At 48.2% G+C, this 22,974-nt stretch overlaps 1 protein-coding gene across 6 annotated transcripts in view; it reads left to right on the plus strand.

Moving 5' to 3' along the window:
• The window catches only part of CUL9 (cullin 9), a 39,009-nt gene that overhangs the window by 7,724 nt on the left and 8,311 nt on the right, over positions 1-22,974 (plus strand). For all 6 annotated transcript variants that reach the window (XM_058306761.2, XM_012522518.2, XM_071218467.1 and 3 more), the window contains 24 exons: positions 257-449; positions 2,826-3,033; positions 4,940-5,136; positions 5,515-5,732; positions 6,499-6,745; positions 6,833-6,938; positions 7,914-8,141; positions 8,400-8,490; positions 8,628-8,799; positions 10,248-10,353; positions 10,646-10,741; positions 11,007-11,182; positions 11,479-11,612; positions 11,961-12,140; positions 12,284-12,393; positions 12,497-12,679; positions 12,831-12,991; positions 13,256-13,484; positions 13,582-13,771; positions 19,239-19,384; positions 19,522-19,651; positions 19,809-20,008; positions 20,805-21,055; positions 22,023-22,368. In XM_058306761.2, coding sequence (XP_058162744.1) covers positions 257-449; positions 2,826-3,033; positions 4,940-5,136; positions 5,515-5,732; positions 6,499-6,745; positions 6,833-6,938; positions 7,914-8,141; positions 8,400-8,490; positions 8,628-8,799; positions 10,248-10,353; positions 10,646-10,741; positions 11,007-11,182; positions 11,479-11,612; positions 11,961-12,140; positions 12,284-12,393; positions 12,497-12,679; positions 12,831-12,991; positions 13,256-13,484; positions 13,582-13,771; positions 19,239-19,384; positions 19,522-19,651; positions 19,809-20,008; positions 20,805-21,055; positions 22,023-22,368 — 4,298 coding nt within the window. The remainder of the gene's footprint in view (positions 1-256; positions 450-2,825; positions 3,034-4,939; positions 5,137-5,514; positions 5,733-6,498; positions 6,746-6,832; positions 6,939-7,913; positions 8,142-8,399; positions 8,491-8,627; positions 8,800-10,247; positions 10,354-10,645; positions 10,742-11,006; positions 11,183-11,478; positions 11,613-11,960; positions 12,141-12,283; positions 12,394-12,496; positions 12,680-12,830; positions 12,992-13,255; positions 13,485-13,581; positions 13,772-19,238; positions 19,385-19,521; positions 19,652-19,808; positions 20,009-20,804; positions 21,056-22,022; positions 22,369-22,974) is intronic.

The following is a 22,974-nucleotide window of genomic DNA, read 5'->3' on the forward strand; positions in this document are numbered from 1 at the left end:
GACCTTCTCATCAACCATCAATCCTTTTCTTTAGTATCCTTGGGAAAGGAGGGTCCATTTTCCAAGGTATCTTCATCTTCATTATTTGACCATTAGCTCCCTCTCTCAGAGTTGGAAAAGTTCTGAATGCAGTCACAGTACCGAATAACGTTGTATTTCAATACCAGTGGGATAACCGGGCTTGACTTGCAAAGTCTTTTTGGCTTGGAGGTGCCACACTTCTTTTAGCTACTGCCTCTCCCCCTACCAATTTCAGAGATGGCCAGAGACTTGCGGGGTCCTGGTCCGCGAAGCTCCCTGGATCAGCATGTGGCAGGAGTCGTGGCCACTGTGCAGATCTCCAGCTTGGACACAAACCTGCAGCTTTCAGGGCTCCACGCCCTCTCGCAGGCTGTGGAGGAGGCCACTGAGCGGGACCACCCTTTGGTCCGTCCTGACAGATCCCTGAGGTTAGAATGTTGGGGAGGGAAGAGGTTTTTGGTTTAAGCTGTCAGTGGTAAAGCAATGGTGCTAGAAAGGGAAGGAGCTATGAGGTCAAGAGTGAGAAAGGCTGGGGCTGAAAGAAGGTCCAGCCCAAGTTGCAGCTGGGTGGGAGGGGAGGCTCTTGCCACGACTCATAATTTTTGAGCACTTATGCAGTACCAGGCACTGTGCTTAGTGTTTGACTTGCATGCTCTCATTAAATCCTAACACCTAAGAAAAAGTTAATACCTTGATTATCCCATTATAATGGATGAGGAAACCAAGACTTAGAGAAATGAAGTAGCTTGCCCAGAGTTTTACAGATAGCAGAGCCAGGATTCAAATGTAGGTCCTTTGGCTCTAGAGCTTGAGTCTGTTCTGTTCTTTTTCCTCCCTACTTTCTTTTTAAAAGTTTTTACATGTTTCTTAGCTATATAAATAATATATGAATGTATTCTCCTTTTTAAAAATCTGAGGAATATAAAGGAATATGAAATTAAAAGCCCAAGTCCCATCTCACCGTTCTTAACAGTCTGGTGTGTAGCCTGCAGACTTTCTATAGATTTACATTTGTAGTTGTGTGTTTGGAAATAGAAAATTTTGTGATTTTGCATTTTAATATATGTAATCGTACTTTACATGTTTCTACATTTTTTTTTCCTCCCACTCCAAATGTCTCAGAGGCCTTTCCATGCCAGTCTGCACGGAGCTGCTTGGTCATTTTCACTGCTTGGATGCAATATGATTGTATCCAAGTTCAGATATAGCCTTTGAATGGATCTATTTTCCCTCATCCCTCCCAACACTGGCTGTTGTTTTTTATCTATCAGATTTGACAGAGTTTGAAATGATTGGTAACTCGTTTAATTCCTTAGTTCTATTGAAGTTAGGCATATTTGCTTGCATTTATTATTTGTGTTTCCTCTTTTGTAAATGTTCTGTTTTTAACCTTTGCCCATGTTCTTATTGGGTTTTTGTCTTTTTCTCATTGATTAATAGACATTCTTTATACATTCTGCTTACTAATCCATTGTTATTTATGTTTCAAATATTTTGTGTGGCTTTTTTCAAAACTATTAGATTTGTATTTTCTGCTCACATTAAAAGTCATAAAATTATTAAGATAAAAATCATCTCAAAAGCTATGCAGAAACACCACTGTTAACGTTTTGGTCAGTAGTCTAACTTATATCTCTATATCTATTTTTATATATATATTACTCATGAGTATTAAATTTCTTGTAATAAATCTTGACCACAGAAGGGGATAGATGTTTAATGCATATTTGATTCACATTGTAGTCATCATAAAGCTTATGTTCTCAGAGGAAAGATGGATAAAAACACAGAACTTTCCCACTACCTTTATTTGCCTTCTTTCTCAGATTTCTCATTTTATGTTCCTCTCTCAGTATCTCTGTTACTGCCTACAGTTACTGTCAATACCTGCTTTTCCTCTTGGGACCAACACTGATCTTGGAATGCCAGAGGCTTTCTTCCTGTTCCTACAGATCAGCATCTCCATTGAACCCTTTCTCCAGCTCATGTTGCTTGTCTCTTGACTTTGTTTCTGGTGTCTTTCACTGTGCTAAAGTTTTAGGTTTTTTGTGTTGCTATGTTCAACTTTTTATGGCTTCTATTTTTATCCTACTTAAGAGGGTCTATCCTATCCCTTGTATTTTCTAAAAAATCCATGATTTCAGTTTTTACAATCACTTTGAAATCCACTTGGAATTTATTTTTGCCAAGTGGTATGAAGTAGAGCCAACTTCAATTTTTTTCAAATGTATGACAAACATCATTTTTTGGATGATCCTTTCTTTCCTCATGGGTTGAGATGCTACCCTTAACTCTCTTCTCATTCTCTTGATCAGTTTGGATGCCCTGTATAAGTTTGAGAATTTTAATTATTATACATTTATGTTCGTATTTTGATAACCAGTAGGCAAAATTTCCTTTTCCAAAAATTTCTTGACTGTTCTTGCATATTTTCTTCTACTGTGTCTGAATCTACTGGTCAGTTCTTTAAAAAACAAAACTCATTTTAGGCACTTGGATTGGAGTTACATTGAATTTATAGATTTATTTGGAAAGAGGAACGAGAGTTCTTCGCCTTTTCATTCTACTGCCTCCCAGTTAGAAGCAGTTAGATTGCAGAGAAGAGACAGCTCAGGAGTGAGACTAGGGCAGGGGGAGCGAGTTGGAGGGGAGTAGAGAGGATTGATGGACTGGGTCTTGGTGAATGGGATTGGGCAGGCAGTTAGATGGAGTCATGGATGGGGAGTCAGGCATGGGATGGGGAATCTCAGTGTCCCCTCCCTCCCTTACCTCCCCCCCTTGCCCTTCCTCCCTCTCTCTCTCAGAGAGAAGCTAGTGAAGACGCTGGTGGAGCTGCTGACCAACCAGGTGGGAGAGAAGATGGTGGTGGTACTGGCCCTGCGCCTCCTTTACCTGCTTATGACCAAGCATGAGTGGCGCCCACTCTTTGCCAGGGAGGGTGGCATCTACGCTGTGCTGGTTTGCATGCAGGAATATAAGACATCCGTCTTGGTGCAGCAGGCAGGGCTGGCGGTGAGTGGACTGGGCCTGGTGGGAGAGGTGGCTGGGTGTGATAGCCAGGTTGGGAACTGACTGCTGATCTTGAGGAGATGACATGTGGTTTAGACCAGTGAGTAGATGTTAGGATGGAAAGCAGTAGATGGATTTAAGGATCTGAACAGTTCTGCAATTGAGTGTATATTTGGAGAAAGAGAGAACAGTGTTTTTAAGCATGATTCCCAGGTTTAAAATTGAGCAGCAGGGTGGATGAGGTAGCCATTTGCTGGGTAGAAGAATGTTGGAGGAGGGGGAGGTTTGGAAAAAAGTTCAGCAGTTGAATTTTTAGGCATATTGAATTTTCCTTGGCTGTTTTAGTTACAATTAGGTGTGTCTGGTTAAAGACTAATTTTCTAGATGTGATGATTAAACTAAAAATATTTTTCCCCCATTTTTCCTTGGGAAGAGAGGGATCCGTAGGCAGAAAAGATCCCAGATTTGGATTTAAAAAAGCCAACTTTGCCATCTCCCTGCTGCCCTTGGCCCAGAAAATAGAGGAGGCCCTTGTCTAGGGGAGCTCACAGACACACTGATGTTCTGGCTACTCCAGGCAGAGGTGCTGGCTGTGTGAGCTCTGTAGGCTTGAGAGTCCCTAAGGGGGACAGGCCACCCAGATAGCAAAGGGCCAGTTTTGAGAGTGGATTCCAGTAGTATGAGAGCAACAGCATGGACAGGAGCTCATGTCCTCTTAGAGCAGGCTGTCCCAGGGAGAGGCCAGAAGGTTCTTTCCTTCATGGGGCTAGCTAGATGCTGCTCATTCCAAGAGCAGCCAGGCATTCACAGTTTCGGCTCTGTATGCTCAAAGAACTTCTTGATCCTCTTAAATTGCATGACCAGAATATAACATTTGTCCCTAAATTCAAACTCTTTCCCTGTAACAAAATTGCATCCTCTTATTTTAACTGAAGGCCTACAGCACTCAGCCAGTTGGAGGAGAGTTGGGTAAGCAAAAGAAGAAAGCCTCCTTAGAAGGTAGCATTTGCTTGGAGGGCCCAGGACTCACAAGGGGGGTTGTCTTGAGAACTATTTCTAACCTAATCCTTTCCTAGAGGGTTTCTTCTTTGGAGAGTCAGTTCACCAGGACTCTCTACCCTAATGGTTTATTTTTCCTTTTAATTCTTTTTTTTCTCTTTGGTGCCACTAAACTATTTTTTTGGACATTACACATGTTTTTCCTGTAATTCCAACCACTCTGCTTTTGAGACAACCAAGTGACCTTGCTGCTGAGGACTGGTACTGGCTTTGGAGCCCAGGGACCCTAGGTTTGGGAGTGTTGGCATTTAGGTGATAAATGAAGCTGTGGGAGTGGATAAGGTAGCCTAGGGAGGGAGTGCAGAGCAAGAAGAGAAGGGGCCAAGGAGCTTCAGTGTTTAAGGACCAGGCGAGGGCAACCAGAGAGGTAGGAGGGGAATCAGGAGATTATGGAGTCATGGAACTCAAGGGAAGAGAGGTTTTACAAAGGTACGAATGATCAAATAAGAGGGGAGACAAATTCAGGGAAAGCCTTTGAAGACAACTAGGTTTTCTGAAAGGGCACTGTTCTGAGGGGAAGACGTGGGAGAGGTCGTCATCCTCATCTGTTAGCCTTGGTGCTGGGAGCATGGGGTCAGACAAGTTGTGGGCTGAGTTTACCATCAAGCCTTAGGTGTCTTAGTTTGTTCCCCCCACTTCTCCACCTCCTTCTTCCTCTCCTCCTCCCTCTCCTCCTCCTCCTCCTCCTCTCCCTCTTCTTCCTCCTCTTCCTCCTCTCCATTTTTCCCTCTTGCCTTCTCTTAGTCTACCTATCTGCAGGTTTGGGCTCTACATGATGGCCCTGGATCTCCACGTCCTCCTCGTGGTGGCTCTCACCACTCCTAAATCTGCTTCCGTGTTCCCCTTGCAGGCATTGAAGATGCTGGCCATTGCCAGCTCCTCTGAGATTCCTACTTTTGTTACTGGCCGAGATTCTGTCCACCCTTTGTTCGATGCCCAGATGACCAGAGAGATCTTCGCCAGCATTGACTCTGCCACGCGCCCAGGCTCTGACAGCCTGCTCCTTACTGTCCCTGCAGCTGTGATCTTGATGCTGAACACCGAGGGGTCAGGGCATTACCTTCCAAACTCTTAAGTTCCAACTAGGCCCCAAACCCCTCCACTCCTCTGCCCACATCTTATATACTCCACAGAAATTCCCCTCACTTTGTTACCTCTGGATGCAACATTGGCAGGACCTCTTACTCTTGTTGGTAGAGAAGCCTAGTGATTGGGGCTAAGGAGTTCCCAGAGAGAATGGAGACCCTGACCTACCTTCTTGGGGTTAGGTGATGTGACCCGAGGTCAGGGGCCAGATGTCCTGGCCTCACAGGGAGACTGGAGGCCTTCCCTCCCCAGCTGCAGTGTTCTTCCCCTCTGCACTGCCCTGCTTTCATTGTGTTCACTCTCTTTAAACTTCTTCCTGGGTCACCTTCCCTCCCCCAGGTGCTCCTCTGCAGTGAGAAATGGCCTGCTTCTGCTCAATCTGCTCTTGTGCAACCACCACACTCTGGGAGACCAGATTATAACCCGCGAGCTGAGGGACACTTTGTTTAGGCACTCAGGGGTAGCACCCGGAGCAGAACCCATGCCCACTACGCGCACCATCCTCACGATGCTTCTCAATCGCTACTCAGAGCCCCTGGGCAGTCCTGAACATGCAGGTACCCTTGTCAAGGGCGGTGGTTCTGCTGGAGGGAGTGGACAATAGCAGCCCGTGGCCAGGAAGGCTCAGGTTTATATACCAGTACCTCACTGGAGAGCCACAATTAATCCTCAGGAAACAGTGAGGGCACTGGTGCTCTGGTTATGTTTTAAGTAGAACTTCCAGACCATAAGGAGAGAGAGAGTCTGGCTGCAATGAAATTGCCTTCTCTCAATAGCTTTAAACAACAGGATTCACCTCTATCTGGGTTCTTTTGGGTCTAGTCTTACTGTCCAGTAGAAGGTTGGCTGAAACGACTCCTGGGAAGCCTTCTTTAGAGGAATTGTAATTTATGGTGTGGAAAGTCTGAAATACTGATGTCATAGGGAAGAAACCGTTTGTGTTTACATATTTATTGGCTTATGTAACATCATGGTTAACATTTAGTAATAAAAGGTCAGTGGTTTCTGAGAGTAAATGAAAAACAGTATTTCCCAATGTTGACTGTCCAATACAAAATTTAGAAATAAACATAAAAGGGTAATTATATTACTGTATGAGATAAAAATGACGTGTTTAATTGACAATGTTTGCTATACTAGATTTTTTCCCTAATGTAGCAAAGTATATATTTTGGGCCAGAAAAGAAAACTCCCCACAACTGGATAGAAACTACAGACATCCTCAAAATGGGAGGAAAGTTTTGGAGTGATTTTCTAGGTCTGACCACCGTGCGTGACTCCTCTTCACGCATGCTTTTTTCCTCCCATGTGTCTGCACTGCAGCTCTGGAGGCCCCCCGCTCCCAGGGCCAGGATGGGTCCTCTGAGCTACTGATTCGATCCCTGGTGGGGGGCCCAGCTGCAGAACTGCTCCTGGACTTGGAGCGGGTGCTGCTGCGTGAGGGTGGCCCGGTGGGCGCCGTGAGGCCCCTCCTCAAGCGCCTCCAGCAGGAGAGCCAGCCCTTCCTCCTGTTGCTGCGGACTCTGGATGCCCCTGGGCCCCACAAGACTCTGCTGCTGACTGTGCTGAGGTGAGGGCCCTACTCAGATGCCCATGTGCCCTGGGCGAGGGAGCTGGCAGCCTGGAGCGGCTGCACTCATTTCCGCCCCCTCCCCAGGGTCATGACCTGGCTGCTGGACTTACCTGAGGCAATGGTCCTCCCCTGGCACGAGGTCTTAGAGCCCTGCCTCAACTGCCTGAGTGGCCCCAGCAGTGACTCTGAGGTACTATGGCTCTGGCAGGGGTGGGCGAGGGAAAGGAAGCATCTGGGGTACCAGATGCCCTCTGAGGTGGTCTGGAGAGCACAGAAGAGACTTTCCCGATGGCTCTGTGGGGACTGCAGGTGTGGGCAGGTAGAAGAAGGCTAATGTCATCTAAGAGTCTCCAGAACTGGGGTCTCTCAAGTACGAATCTTTGGGCCACACCTGGATTTTAGATTCTGGATTTAGAAGAAGCCCACATTCACCAATCCAAATATTCCCTGCTCTCCACCATTTGGGTTTTTTTTTTTTTTTTTTAAGATTTATTTTATGTATTTCTCTCCCCTTCCTTCCCCCCACCCCATTGTCTGCTCTCTTTGTGTTCTTCTGTGTCCACTTGCATTATCCGGTGGCACTTAGAAACTGTGTCTCTTTTTTGTTGTTGTTGTGTCATCTTGCTGTATCAGCTCTCCATGTGTGTGGCACCACTCCTGGGTGGGTTGTGCTTTTTTACACGTGGGGCGGCTCTCCTTACAGAGTGCACTCCTTGCACGTGGGGCACGACACTCCTTGTGCGCAGCAGCACTGCATGTGGGCCAGCTTACCACATGGGTCGGGAGGTCCCGGGGATTGAACCCTGGACCCTCCATATGGTAGACGGATGCTCTATCTGTTGAGCCACATCCGCTTCCCCATTCGGGGTTTTGTGCACTGTAGTGTGAGGCTCAGGCATCAGGATTGGCTCTTGAGATAGTTTGACCTTAGCAGAAAGAAGCCTGGGAAGCTGTGCCCAATCTTAGCTCCTGCCAGCTCACTCTGGAGTTCCAGCACCCCAGCGTTCAGTTCCAGCCTGTCTTTGGTACTCTCCTTACTCTGGGCTTTGAAGTTTCTCCAAAATCTCAGCTGCCATACTTCCTTTACTGAACCCAAACGTCAACTCTTGCACACCCTCCCCTGCCCTTTGTTTCCCATGAACTTATCTGTGTGGCTCTGTACTAGATTGTTCAGGAGCTGATCTGCTTCCTGCATCGCCTGTCCTCAACACATAAGGACTATGCGGTGGTGCTCTGCTGCCTGGGAGCCAAAGAAGTCCTATCCAAAGTCTTGGACAAGCACTCAGCTCAGCTGCTTCTGGGCTGTGAGCTTCGGGACCTGGTGACAGAGTGTGAAAAACATGCCCAGCTCTACAGTAACCTCACCTCCAGCATCCTGGCTGGCTGCATCCAGGTAAGGAAGGGCTTGTGGGTATGGAACTGAGGGAGAGGGTAAGCCAGAAGCAGGGAAGGGGATTCCATGTATATCCCTGATTGGTACAGGGGCACAGAAGGTGGCAGATCTGGGGCATTTGTTCCCCAGCCTTTACCCCACGTGGTTCTGTTCTGCCAGTTTGGGAAGAAAGGAGTTGAGTGTGCTCTTGCTCCTTGGCTTTCCCCACAAAGATTTCTGTGTATTTCTCCATGCTGCTCTCTGATGTTCCTGCTGCAGATGGTTCTGGGCCAGATTGAAGACCACAGACGGACCCACCAGCCCATCAATATCCCCTTCTTTGACGTGTTCCTCAGGCATCTCTGCCAAGGTTGGTGCTTCCATCTACTTCCCCTTGGCTCCCATCCCAGCATCTGTTCTCCTCTTCCCCTCCTATTCCCTAGGCCCTTTCTTTTTACCTCCCTCAACTAACCAGGCTGTGACCTCCACCCCTTTTGATGCCTGCAGGCTCCAGTGTGGAAGTGAAGGAGGACAAGTGCTGGGAGAAGGTGGAGGTGTCCTCCAACCCGCACCGGGCCAGCAAGCTGACGGACCGCAATCCCAAGACCTACTGGGAGTCCAACGGCAGCACCGGCTCACACGCCATCACGCTGCACATGCACCGTGGTGTTCTTGTCAGGTGTGAACACACCCTCGTACCCACCCGTGTATATTCAGATATGCCTCGAACACCCATCTACACACAAACACCCATCTACAACCTAGCCCGATCCATCACCCGTGTGCCTGAGGAACACACCCCAAACCGTTTTGTGCAGTGAACATATAAACGCATTGACCTGCCTGCCTTGTGCTGGTTATAGGCACCCGCTTGCTGCCCAAGCCTGGTGACATGTCCCTGCCCCCACCCCGCCCCCAGTACAGATGTCACTGCCCTGTGCGTGGCGTTGAGAGAGATCAGTTAACTCTCCCTGAATCATTCTTCCCACAGGCATTTGTGTAATGTGTTTTCTCTGCCTGGCTGGAGACAGAAGGATAGTAAGATATGGTGCCTGTCTTCAGGGAGCATGCAGTCTAGTGGGTGAGACAGGATAGAAAATCAGTGGTATAGAGTAAGAGAGGGGGTATGGTCAATGTGTGCAGCGGATCCTGAGAGACCACGACAGCACCTGAAGTAGCAGAGAAGACTCCTGAAGGAGTGGTTGACGGAGCTGAGTTTTGAAGTATTTTACTAGTAATAGAAATTAGCTAGAGAAAGAGGTGGCTCGATGGCCATTCCAGGCAGAGGGACAGCCAAATGTGCAAGATGGAAGTAAGATGATGTACTTAAGGGGACCTTATGTGATTATGTTTGACTTGACTGGAGGGTGTGGGTAGCAGGGTGGCAGGAGCTAAGGCCAGAAAAGTAGCCAGAAGCCAGCACACAGAAAGCTAAGAAATTTGAACTTTATTCTGAAATTGGTGAGCCAGAAGGACTTTAAGAAGGGGTGAGACAAGACTAGATTTTTGATTTTGCAAGCTCACTCTGGTTATTGTGGAAGTTTGGGTTGAAGGCCAGGAGAGAGTTGCAAGGTTTATGCTGCAGCCTCGTTGAGAAACGGTGTCTTCGTAGAGGGAGCAGGACTGGAGAGGAGGCATTGGGTTGGGAGGTGTTAAGAGGTAGAGTCTACAGGGCTTGCCAGTGATTGGATGTGGGAGGATATGAAAGGGTGAAGTCCACTGTAACCGAATGTTCTAGTTTGAGTACTGGGTGGAGGGCAGTTTTATTAGGAGAGAAAAGTGGGAAGGGGAGCAGGTTTATGTGGACAGATGATTGAGTCTGTTTTGGGCGTTTTGCCTTGGAGGGACCTTTAGGTCATGATGTAGAACTGTCTGTTGGGTACACGGCTTTAAAGAATTCTGGGCTAGAGAGGTAGGTAGAGTTGTTGGTGTATTCATTTTGGGTTGAAAGTACGGGTCAAAATGAAGTCACTTTGGGAGAATATAAAGGAAGAGCAGAGGACCTGGGGAAGACTGACATGTAGGGAGCCAGCAGAGGAGCAGGAGCCTGAGAAGGAAGTGGCCGGTTAAGTAACTTTTGAACTAAGACCAGGGCCCCAGTTTTGACTGATTCCTCTTCTCTCCCAGACAGCTGACTCTGCTGGTGGCCAGTGAGGACTCAAGTTACATGCCGGCCAGGGTGGTGGTGCTTGGGGGTGACAGCGCCAGCTGCATCAGCACTGAGCTCAACACGGTGGGGACCCTTGAGCCCCCTTTCCACTTACACCCCATCCTTCTGTTTGTCTTCGGGTCTTATGAGAAGTGCCAGTCCCTTGGTAACCCCCAAATCCACTGCCCACAGTGACACATTCCCATATAAACAGCAAGAGTAGAATTCGGGATGTGGAGCCCCCTGGACCGCTGGGCTTGATGTTGGGGAAGTAAAGGGCACACAACCCCAGCAGCCTTGGCTGCTGCCAACCCCACTTCCATCCTCACTTCTGGAGGTGACAGCTCACTCCCTCCCTCTTCCGCCGTCCTGCCAGGTGAATGTGATGCCCTCCGCCAGCCGGGTGATCCTCCTGGAGAATCTGAACCGCTTCTGGCCCATCATCCAGATCCGCATAAAGCGCTGCCAGCAGGTGGGGCCAGGGGAGAGGCTCGGGAGTCAGGAGGTAGCACAGGGTCCCTGCAGGGTCTGGGTTCTCTAACATCTGGGGGCCAGGGCTAGCCAAGGTTCCTCCTTGGTCTGCTTGGGAGACAGTCCAGGAACCTGCTGAATCCCACGCGGCTCTAGGGAGTGCAGGTAACGAGGCCTCAGCCTGTGTGACCTCCCGTGGAGCCTGGCTTCAGTAGTGCTTGATGGCTAGGGGGCCCAGGGGACAGGTTAGCCTGTGCATGTTGCAGGGCGGCATCGACACCCGGGTTCGGGGTGTGGAGGTCCTGGGCCCCAAGCCCACGTTCTGGCCACTGTTCCGGGAGCAGCTGTGTCGCCGCACTTGCCTCTTCTACACGATTCGGGCACAAGCCTGGAGCCAGGACATAGCAGAGGACCGCAGGCGCCTCCTCCAGCTCTGCCCCAGGTGTGCGGGGCTGGAGGCAGCAGGCTTGAAGGGAGGAGGAGTGATGGTTAAGGGGAGCAGGACGCTGTGAAGAAGGAAATGGTGGGAGATAGGTTTCTGTGGGAGTCTGGAAGGCAACTCTGGAGCCAGGATTTGAGGGGGAAAATGGACATAGATGAGAGGTATGTGTTGCCTGGTGGGAGTTGGGAAACGGCAATGGGAGAGAGCATGGAGTGAGTGGAGTTGTTGTGCAGTTGAGGGGACGCCTTAGGGAAACCTGTGCCTTTAATCCTTGACCATACACTCCTTGTTCCCAGACTGAATAGGGTTTTGCGTCATGAACAGAATTTTGCGGATCGCTTCCTCCCTGACGATGAGGCCGCCCAAGCGCTGGGCAAGACCTGCTGGGAGGCCCTGGTCAGCCCTCTGGTGCAGAACATCACCTGCCCCGGTAACCAGCCCCACTCCTGGCCCCACTAACCAGCTCCTCAGAATTAATTATGTGCAGGGATCACCCGAGTCAGTGCTCGTGTTCTCAAGGTTCCTGTCTATCCCGTCTTCCTGCCCCGGGACTCCTCCCTGAGGCTCTCGTGTTGGAGTCTCCCCTTCTACCACCACCCCAACCTGTTACCATATCCCCAGACTCTAGCTAAAGCAAACCTTGGTGGGGGTGGGGGGCACTTGGGGCTCTGCTGTCCCCCAATCTTTTTGTACAATTGCTCCTTCTCTCTGCCGCTCCCAGGCTCTCCTGTTCCCCGTTGCCCGTGGAGACCTGTTCCTGATCTATTTGCTTTCTCAGATGCCGAAGGTGTGAGCTCCCTGGGTTGGCTGCTGGATCAGTACTTAGAGCAAAGGGAGAACTCTCGGGATCCCCTGAGCCGAGCAGCGTGCTTTGCCTCTCGAGTTCGTCGCCTTTGCCACTTGCTGGTACACGTGGAGCCTCCTCCCGGACCTTCCCCTGAGCCATCCAGCAGGCCCTGTAAGTTCCAGCCAGGGCCAGTTGAGTCAGGAATCTGGGCAATGGTGCTGTCTGGCTCCGTCCCCCACCCCTGCCTTTCCAGGGGGTCAGGACTCACCCAGAGGCTGAGATGACACTCCTTCCTTTGCCCTCTGTCTCCACAGTCAGCAAGAACAGTAAGGGGCGGGAGCGGAGCCCTGGACCTTCCCCAGTTCTTCCAAGCAGCAGCCTGAGAAACATAACCCAGTGCTGGCTGAGCGTGGTGCAGGAACAGGTGCGCAGGAGGAAGCTGCAGTCCGAGCGATGGGTGCGCTGCTAGGCTGTCACCATATGGGACTGCGCCTTTTACCCTTGCTTTTCTTGCCCTTTATCCTCAGGTCAGCAGGTTCCTGGCTGCAGCCTGGAGAGCCCCGGACTTCGTGCCTCGTTACTGTGACCTCTATGAGCAGCTGCAGAGAGCCGGCTCGGAGCTGTTCGGGCCTCGGGCAGCCTTCACGCTGGCTCTGCGCAGTGGCTTCTCCGGCGCCTTGCTGCAGCAGTCCTTCCTCACCACTGCCCACGTGAGTACAGCCAGCCTCCTGGTCAGCAGGGCCGCAGGAGCAGCTTCCATGTGCGTCTCCTTTCTGCTCTGCCCTTCGATCTCTCACTCCCCACTCTCCCTTTACATTCCTGTGCTCATGGCTTTCCCGGTGCCCTTTCTTACACCCCCAGATGAGCGAGCAGTTTGCCCGGCACATCGACCAGCAGATCCAGGGCGGCCTGGTTGGTGGAGCGCCTGCAGTGGAAATGCTGGGGCGGCTTCAGCGGCACCTGGAGCCCATCATGGTTCTTTCTGGCCTGGAGCTGGCCACCACTTTTGAGCACTTCTACCAGTGAGTGCAGGTCCTGAGAAGGAGGGAACAAGAGGCTCAGGGTCTAGAGAGGGGGAACGTGGGGGTCTTAGAAGGGAGATAAGGAGGAGGCAATAAGGAGGAGAGATTAAGATAGAGAGATGGCAAGGGAGCAGAAAGGAAGAGGTGAGGTAGGACCTGTGGACTCAGGCAGGCTGGGACAGAAGACCTGAGTTCTGGAGGGGAGGCTGGGCCTGGCCATGCCGGGCACCTAGTCTGAGGCTCGGCCTGGACTGTGTGCTACAGGCACTACCTGGCAGACCGTCTCCTGAGCCTGGGCTCAAGCTGGCTGGAGGGGGCCGTGCTGGAGCAGATTGGCCTCTGCTTCCCCAACCGCCTCCCGCAGCAGATGCTGCAGAGCCTGAACACCTCCGAGGAGCTGCAGCGCCGGTTCCACCTTTACCAGCTCCAGCAGCTTGACAGGCTGCTCTTGGAGCGGGAGGATGAGAAGGAGCAAGGACTGGAGGAAGAGGAGGTAAGAACCAGGGGAAAGAATTGGGAGGATAGGCGAGCACGAGGAGATTAGCCCAAAGAAGGGAGCCAAGGGCCCTTGAAATCCTTCTATCCCTCAGGAGGAAGAGGAGGAACAGGAGGCCAAGAAAGAGCTATTTATCGAAGACCCAAGTCTACCAGTTTCTGTGCTGGTCCTGTCGCCACGCTGCTGGCCGGTCTCCCCACTCTGCTACCTGTACCATCCCAGAAAGTGCCTTCCTGGAGGATTCTGTGATGCCCTTGACCACTTCTCCAACTTCTACAGCCAGAGTGAGGAGCTAGAGAGAGGAAATTAGAGAGTGGGATGAGATTGGGGTGGCAAGAGAGGAAGTGGAGAGAACCTTTGGACAAAAATATAAAGAAAAATAGTCTGTAGGGACAGCAGGGAAGGGAGAAAAAGTTGTGGGTTGTATCTTCATTAATTTCTGCTTTTATCATTTTCTTCACATTTTAATGACTTTGTTTTCTTTTTTCTTTTTCTAACTTTACGTTGCATGCTTAATTAGTTTTTTTGTTTTTTCAGACTTTTTTTTCCCCAAATAAAAGTATTTAAGGCTATTTATTTCCCCCTTAATATTGCTTTAGCTGTACTCCATAAAGTTTTTTAAATGTTTAGAAATTGAGGTATCACTAGTCGTTCAGTAAAGTACACAAACCTTAATTACACAGCTCAAGGAATTACTACGTACTTAAACACCCATGTAACTACCAGCCAGCACCCCAGAAGGTTTCCTCTTCCATGTCTCCTTCTAGGCAGTATCTTCTTCCAAGAAAAACCATTATTCTTCCCTTTATCACCATAGATGTCTGCCTGTGTCTTAACATCACATAACGGAATCATAGAATATGCATTATGATGAGTCTGATTTCTTTCAAATGAAGTCTCTGGAGGTTTTCCAGGTTGTCAGTTGTGTCATTGGTTTGTTCTTTTGTATTGCTGAGTCCTGTTCCATTGTATGAATATGTTTACCCATTATGCTGTTGATGGACATTTGGGAGGTTCCGTAAGTTTCATTATGCAGTATTTTTATTATTTAATTTTAAGAATTTTCTAACTTCCATTATTATTTCTTCTTTCATCTATTAGTTTTATAGATATATATTTTAAATTTTGCAAGCAAATTGTAGTTTGTTTAGTTATCTTTTTGTTTTAGGGTTCTGAAACCTTTGTTCCATTGTGGCCATGAATCTGGTTTCTCTGATTCCAAATCTTTGCAATTTATTGAGTCTTTCTTTATGGCCTCATAGATGGTCAAATTTTATGTGATCCATGAGTGAATAAGAAGAATATGTACTCTTCATCTTTTGGAATATAGGATTCTACATACTCCTTTAAATTGACCATGTTAATTGTATTGTTCAGATCTATAAGGTTACTAATTTTTGTCATCTTGTTCTATTACTGAGAGAGGGTGTGCTAAAATCTATCATTTTATTTCCTAATTTACTTGTCATCATATCAATTTTGCTTTCTATATTTTTTTACTGTGTCATTAGGTACAAATTTAGGATAATTTGACATCATTGTCTAGAACAACTTTCTGCAATGATGGAAAAATTCTTCTCCATACTGTTCAGTATGGTAGTCATTCGTGATTACTGAGCACTTGAAATGGGACTAGTGTAGCTGAGGAACTGAATATTTCATTTAATTTTAACTAGCTTAAATTTAAATAGGTATTTGAGACTACCATAATGGATGGACTACACAGGTTTAGAATATTCATGGTAAATTAAACCTTATTATTATCATTATGAAGTGGTCATCTTTTTTTCTAGTAAAGCTTTTTTTCTTTTTTGTCTGGTCTTAGTAGTATACCAGCTTTCTTTTGGTTAGTATCTTTCTTTCCTTTCACTTTAAACTTTTTCTCTATTGGAAATAATTTTAAATATACAGAAAATCTGCAAGAATAATGCTAATACCCAAATTCTCTTTATCCTGATTTACCTTTTGTTAACATTTTCCCCATTTACTTTTTTTTTTTTAAGATTTATTTTTATTTTATTTCTTCCCCCTCCCTCCATTGTCTGCTCTCTGTATCCATTTGCTGTGTGTTCTTCTGTGTCTGCTTGTATTCTCATTAGGTGGCTCCAGGAACTGATCTTGGGACCTTCCGGAGTGGGAGAGAGGCGATCATTCTTTTGCACCGCCTAGGCTCCCTGGTCTGCTGCATCTCCTATTATCTCTCCTCTGTGTCTCTTATTGTTGCATCATCTTGCTGCGTCAGCTCTCCACATGGGCCAGCACTCCTGCGCGGAGGAGCACTCCACATGGGCCAGCTTGCCTTCACCAGGAGGCCCTGGGTATTGAACCCTCCTATATGGTAGACAGGAGCCCAGTTGCTTGAACCATATCTGCTTTCCCCCTTTAACTTTTATCATTTGCCCTCTTTATACCTATCTGAATATCTATGTGTGTGTGTTTATAAATGTACATATACTCGTTTTTTTCTGAACCATTGAGAATAAATTGCATATATGATGGCCCTTTGTTCCTAAATTACTTTCAGTTTTGCCAGTTGACCTCATAATCATAATGTTTTTTTGTTTGTTTGTTTTTGTCCAGGATAGAATCCCGTCTAGGATCTCATATTACATTTAGTTGTCATGTTTCTTTAGCCTCCTTTAATCTAGAGCAGTTTCTCAGCCTTTCTTTATCTTTTATGACTTTGATATTTTTGATGAATACAGTCTTTTTACCTTTTTAAGAGTTCCTCATGCTTGGTTTTTATGATATTTCTCATGATTAGATTCAGAGCATGCATTCCTCGCTGGAATAACTAAGAGATGGTTGTGTACTCCTCAGGGTATTGGATCTGGAGGCCCACAGTGTCCATCTGCTCCTCATTTGTGACATTTTGATTATCTGGTCAAAGGATTTTCTCATGTCTCCACTGTATAGTTAATATTTTTTCCCTTAATTCTAATAAGCAATGTGTGGGGGAAGGTACTTTAAAACTATGCCAGTATTCTACTCATCAAAATTTCCCCCCAGTACCATTTCACTTTTAACCATGCCATACCCTTACATTTTAGGCATGTCTTATAAATCTTAGATTAAAAAAATAATTTCATTGACATATAGTTCACAAACCTTATAATTCACACATTTTAAGTGTACACAATTCAATGTTTTTTTAAAAAAGGTTTTTTTCCTTAAATTTATTTCTCCCCCCTTGTTGGCACTCCCTGCCTGCTCTTTGTCTGTTGGTTGTGTGTTCCCTATGTCTGTTCGTCTTCCTTTTTTAGGAGGCACCAGGAACCAAACCCAGGACCTCCCATGTGGGAGGGAGGTACCCAGTCACTTGAACCACCTCTGCTCCCTGCTTGTTGTGTCCCTCATTGTGTTTCTCATTGTGTCTCCTCGTTGTGTCGTCTTGCATCAGCTCTCTGCCTCACTCATCTTCTTTAGGAGGTACCAGGAACTGAACCTGGGGCCTCATGTTGTAGGCAGGCACCCAACTGCTTGAGCTACATGCTTCCCTACAATTCAATGTTTTTTAGTAGTTTTTCCTTATTGCTTGTTATTTTTGCTCATTGTTTGTTTGTCTTCTTTAGGAGGCACTAGGAACCAAACCTGGGACCTCCTGTGTGGGAGGTGGACATTCAACTGCTTGAGCCACATTAGCTCCCTTGTTTTTTATTCTACCTGAAAATCTCTTGAGTGGTCAATTTTAGCCTATTTGTAATTATTATGAGTAATGATATATTTGGCCTTGATTTTTAACCTCTTATTTTATATTTTTTGTCTGTCCTTCTTACATTTTTCATTTTAGATACAAAGGTATATATAAAACATGTAGAGTTTAAAGAAGAATAAATTATATACCTTTATACATAAGATTTTGTCTTGTGCTTTCTTCTTCTGGATTGATTGAGGATTTTCTTTTTTTAAATTCCGTGTTTGTCTCTACCAGTTGGAAGTTACACTTTCTATTTCTTTAGTTTGACCCTTGTATTTTCAACCCATATGCCTGATTTGTTAACAACACTTTCCACTCTTCTGCACAGTGAAAGGACATCAGAAAATCTTAATTGCAGTACCAATTCCCATCTTCTTTGTTAGTGTTGTCCAGTATTTTGGAATTACCTTTTTTAACTATTCTTTTTAGTCATTATTATTATTTTATTCAGTTGATATTTATATTTATACTTTAGTCACCATTCCTTTTGTGTCTTGATCCTTCCAAGTTCAGTTTTCTTCTTTAGAAATTTTTTCACTGAGGGAGTACTGATGGTAAACCAGTTTCCATTTGTCTGAGAATAGCTTATTTTCACCCTCTTCAATAATCTTTTTTAGTATGATAAATTTAAAACACGTAGAAGTAGAATAGATAGCAAACTCCAGTGTACCAACATAGATCGACTTGTGACCAATCTTGTTTCATTTGTACCCCACCCACTTTCCCCCACCACCAAATCTAGAAAACGAAGTCACTCTTTTAAAAAATAGGGACACCATAACTATCACATTTTTGGAAATTTGTAACTCTAATATCATCAACTATACACTCTCTATTCATATTTCCCTGATTGTCTCAAAACTTATTTTGTTTAATGCATTTGGTTGAATTATGACTTGAGTCTCTCTTAATCTGTAGGTTCCCTCTGTCCCTTTTATCCCCCTTGCAATTATTTCCGAAAGAAACTGGATTGATTGCCAACTGGAGTTGTCCATAGTCTGAATTTTGCCAACTGCATCCACATAGCATCCTGTAGCATGTTCCTGTCTCCTTTATTTAGATATTTAGACATGGAGGCTTATTCAGAATCTGGTTGGGACTTCGGGGCTAGAATGCTTCATAGGTGGTGCTGGGTGCGTCCATCCTGAGGCACGGTCTGGCTCTCTCTCTTTGTGATGTTAGGATGGTTCTGTGGGCCTCAGTGCTGTCAGTCTGATATACATATTACACATAGTCTCCCATCAGTTTTTCACTTGCAGTCAGTCAGTCACGATCGTTGTTGTTTGGGCCCATCACTTCCTTAGGGGTTACGAAATAGTTATATTCTGATCTTGTCATTCCTTCTTCATTTGTTAGCTAGAATACTGTCTCTGTAAAGAGAAGCTTCCTCTCATCAACAATTGGTTTGATGAAGTATGGTTTATACAGGAAAGGCTTGATTCTTCCCCCAACCCCTTGTTTTTAACTGGTTTTCAAAATAATGTATTAGTTCCCTAGCATCCTCCAAAAAGATGACCACTGAAGTCTTTAAAAATACATGTCATCATGAACTCAAGGATTTAAAAATATTTCATGTGTTTCAACCCATTTCAGTTGTTACTCTTTTTGATACTGAAATCGTCCCTTCTTTGGCCACCTCTCAGGTAGGTCCTGATCCCTTTTGACATTCTCTCCCTTTGATGGCTTCCTTGATTTCTCCCATGAGAAAACGTTCCAGGCTCACCTTGGCTGAGGAAGAGACCAGCTTAATGGGTTTTTAAAACTGTCAGCTCCTTGAGGGAAAAATCCAGTTCTTCTCACTCTGCAGTTTTTTCTGCAGAGCCTGCGTGGCACAGGGTAGGCACAGGAGAGGCACAGGACAGCCCTGGCCTGCCAGGGAGGCTGGGGTCTAGGGGCTCAGGCCAGGAACCGCTCTGTCTGTAAAAGCCCAGGCCTGCTTCCTGCAGGGACGCACAGGAGCAAAGCTTGACTAACGGGGTCCCTTGCCCAGCCCCTCACCCCTGCCTTTCCCCTCCTATCTGCCCCCCCCCCCCCGCCCCCTGGTCCTGCTCTAGGTCAGAGCCACCCAGCCCTCGAGCGAGGCCCGCAGAGACGGCTGCAGTGGACGTGGCTGGGCCGGGCCGAGCTGCAGTTCGGGGACCAGACCCTGCACGTGTCCACCGTGCAGATGTGGCTGCTGCTGAAGTTCAATCACACAGAGGTGACTGCTGCCTCAGCTCGGCCGCTTCGTCACTGTTCCTCTCCCCAACTTCCACACTCCTTTCCTCCTCCCTCCCCTCCTCTTGCCCTCCACTCTCTCCTCGGGAGGCCCTGATGGACCCTGTTTCTCCTCTCCAGGAGGTATCAGTGGAGACCTTGCTGAAGGATTCCAACCTCTCCCCAGAGCTGCTGCTCCAGGCACTTCTGCCCCTGACCTCTGAGAATGGCCCTTTGACACTGCACGAGGGTCACGACTTTCCACATGGGGGTACGTCAGTCGGGACGGGCTGAGCTCTGCTCGGAGGGCAGAGGGTGGGGGCGCCTCTAGGGAAGGTAGTGCAGTAGGGAGTGAGGAGGACGGTGTCCTCCGAGCCCCCCTCATCTCCCTCTCCCTCTTCGGGTACCTGACTGGGAGTGGGTTCCAGGTGTGCTGCGGCTTCGGGAGCCGGGGCCGCAGCCCGTTGGGGCGGCCCTGTGGCTGATACCTCCCCAGACATACCTGAATGTAGAAGAGGATGAGGGCCGAAGCCTGGAACAGAAGAGGAACCTCTTGAGCTGTCTTCTGGTCCGAATTCTCAAAGCCCATGGGGAAAAGGGCCTCCACATTGATCAGCTGGTTTGTCTGGTAGGTGGGGAGGGGGCCATGAAGTTGGGGGACAGAGTCACGATTGGGGCAAGGTCACCATGGGGGAGGGTAAACTCCCTCAGTAGGAGAGTCCTGGGGTGACATTTCCATTCCTGATAGGGCAGGTACGAAGAAAGGAGAGACAAGACATGGTTTACTGTGTCAGGCCCTGTCCTAAGAGTTTATATGAATTAAGTCTTTCATTTTTTAATTTATTTTATTTATTCCCCTCCCCTTCCCCCCCGTAGTCTGCTCTCTGCAGCCATTTGCTCTGTGTTCTCCTGCATCTGCTTGCATTATCCTACTCCATCTCTTTTTTGTTGCATCATCTTGCTTAATCAGCTCTTCATGTGTGCGGCGCCACTCCTGGGTGGGCTGCGCTTTTGTCATGCAGGCGGCACTCCTTGCATGTGGGGGGCCCCTACGCGGGGACGCCCTTGAGTGGCACAGCCCTCATTGCACGTGGTAGCAGCTTTGCGCACGGGCCAGCTCACCACACGGATCAGGAGGCCCTGGACCCTCCATATGGTAGACGGACGCTCTATCCATTGAGCCACGTCCGCTTCCTGAATTAAGTCTTTCAATCGTCACAACCACCCTATGAGATAGATGTTATTATCCCCATTTGATAGAGAAGAAAAGTGAAGCACAGGCAAGTTTAGTAACTTACCTGCAGTCACGCAGCTAGTGAGTGGCAGAGCCGGGCCTTGAACCCAGACAGGCTGGCTCCAGAGAATGTGTACTGCCTGCCTTCTGAGGTGAAAGCGGCCGGCCTGTTTGCCCTCCTCCCTTTCAGGTGCTGGAGGCCTGGCAGAAGGGCCCCAACGCCCCCGGAAGCCTGGGCCACACTGTTGCTGGGGGCGTGGCCTGCACCAGTACAGATGTCCTCTCTTGCATCCTGCACCTCCTGGGCCAAGGCTACGTGGAACGGCACGACGATCAGCCCCAGATCCTGGTGTATGCCGCCCCAGAGCCCATGGGGCCCTGCCGGGGTCAGGCAGACATCCCCTTCTGTGGCAGCCAGAGCACCGAGGCCTCCAAGCCTAGGTAGCCACCCCGCCTCCCCCCGCCTCCACTGCCAGGGCTCCATGTCAGTGGAGAGGCCTGGGCTGTCTGGGAGAGATGAGTGTGCAGTGAGATGGGACAGGCTTGTACCACCAAAGCCGGGCTCCCCTGTGAAAAAACAGTGTCTTTCTCTGTCTCTTCCCACTTTCTCTGTCCCTGTTATTTCCCCCACTCTGCTGGTCCTCATTCTGGCTCCTGAGCCACTGCCCCTTCTTTGCCTTCCCAATCAGGGGTCATCCTCCTAGAGCCAGCCCTTAGGCAAGGGACCCAGACACACACACACCTGTATAAATGTGCTGAGTGCTAACTGTGCACTCTGCTCAGTGAAATACACAAACTCAAGTTTTCAAGGAGCCTATTCTGCAGAGGAATTTGCCGGCACCCCTGAAACTGTTAACATGAAGACCCAGATCACCAGAAGTTATGACACTACTTTTCATGTCTGCTATTTACGTTGTGGGTAAAATGTGTTCCCTAGAATAATCTTTCCCAAACTTTAACAAGGGGCTCTTGTTAAAATGCAGATTCTGATTCAGTAGGTCAGGGGTGGAGCGTTTCAAACCAGCCCCAATAAAACCTCTGCTGCTGGTGCACAGACCACACACCTTGAGCAGTAAGACTGTGGACCACTGTTTCTCACCAGAGGTGCTGTTGGTATTTTGGGTGGGACCTACAGTGGGACTGTCCCATCTACTGTGGGTCAGTTAGCATCCTGACCCCCGCCCACTAGATAACCAGTAGTGCCCTCAGTCATTGCCACAGCCAGCCCCAGCCCTGCATGTCCAAACACTTGCATGGAGGAGTGTGATCTGACAGTGCAGTGCCTTCAGGGTGCTTTTCTTCAGGCTGACTAGGCGAGCGGGAGGCTCAGGGCCAGGTGGAGGTTAGTGGCTTGGAGTTTAGCGGGTTGGATAAGTTGGATCCTAACGACTATCTTCTCGCCCCCAAGCCCAGAAGCTGTGAGCACCCTGGCATCGCTGCAGCTGCCTGCAGGCCGCACCATGAGCCCCCAGGAGGTGGAAGGGTTGATGGAGCAGACGGTGCGGCAGGTGCAGGAGACGCTAAACCTAGAGCCAGATGTGGCTCGGCATCTGCTGGCCCATTCCCACTGGGGCGCCGAGCAGCTGCTGCAGAGCTACAGCGATGACCCTGAGCCACTGCTGCTGGCAGCTGGGCTATGCGTACCCCAGGCCCAGGCGGCCCCCATACGCCCCGACCACTGCCCTGTCTGCATCAGCCCCCTGGCGCCCGATGACGACTTGCCCTGTCTCTGCTGCATGCACTACTGCTGTAAGGTGAGCCCCCGCCACCTGCTCTCCTCTCCCTGCTCTCCACCCTGACGCGGTTCCCCGGGAGCTCGTGTGTTCGAGTCCCAGCGCTACCCTTTGCTAACCTGAGCACTGTCCCACGTAAACTAGTTTGCCATTTGTAGATGGTGCCACTTGCCTGGACTCTCTGAAGGGTGGTTGTTAGGATCTGGTGGTATATATCAGCGGTTCTCAAACGTTGCTGCATTTTGTTATTACTTAGGGAGCTTTTAAAAGTCCTGATGCTCAGGCTGCACCCCAGGTGAGTTAAATCAGAATATCTGGAGATGAAACCCAGGCGTCTGGATTTTTAAAAGCTCCTCAGGTGGGGAGTGTGTGTAGGTCATTGGTTGAGTGCCTTCTTCCCATGAATGAGGTCCTGGATTTAATCCCTCGTACCTCCTAAAAATAAAAAAAAAAATAACAGATGGGCCAGATTTGGCCCTGGAGCCATAGTTTGCCTACAGCTGTGCTAGTCTTTCAACTTTTCTGAACTTTTGAAATATTTTCTAATTAAAAGGTGAAAAAAAAAACCAACTCAGGTCATTCTAGTGTTCAGCCAAGTTCAAGAATTGCTGACATAGGTATGAAATA

This window comes from Dasypus novemcinctus, chromosome 11 (genome assembly GCF_030445035.2).
Source record: "Dasypus novemcinctus isolate mDasNov1 chromosome 11, mDasNov1.1.hap2, whole genome shotgun sequence".
Lineage (NCBI taxonomy): Eukaryota > Metazoa > Chordata > Mammalia > Cingulata > Dasypodidae > Dasypus > Dasypus novemcinctus.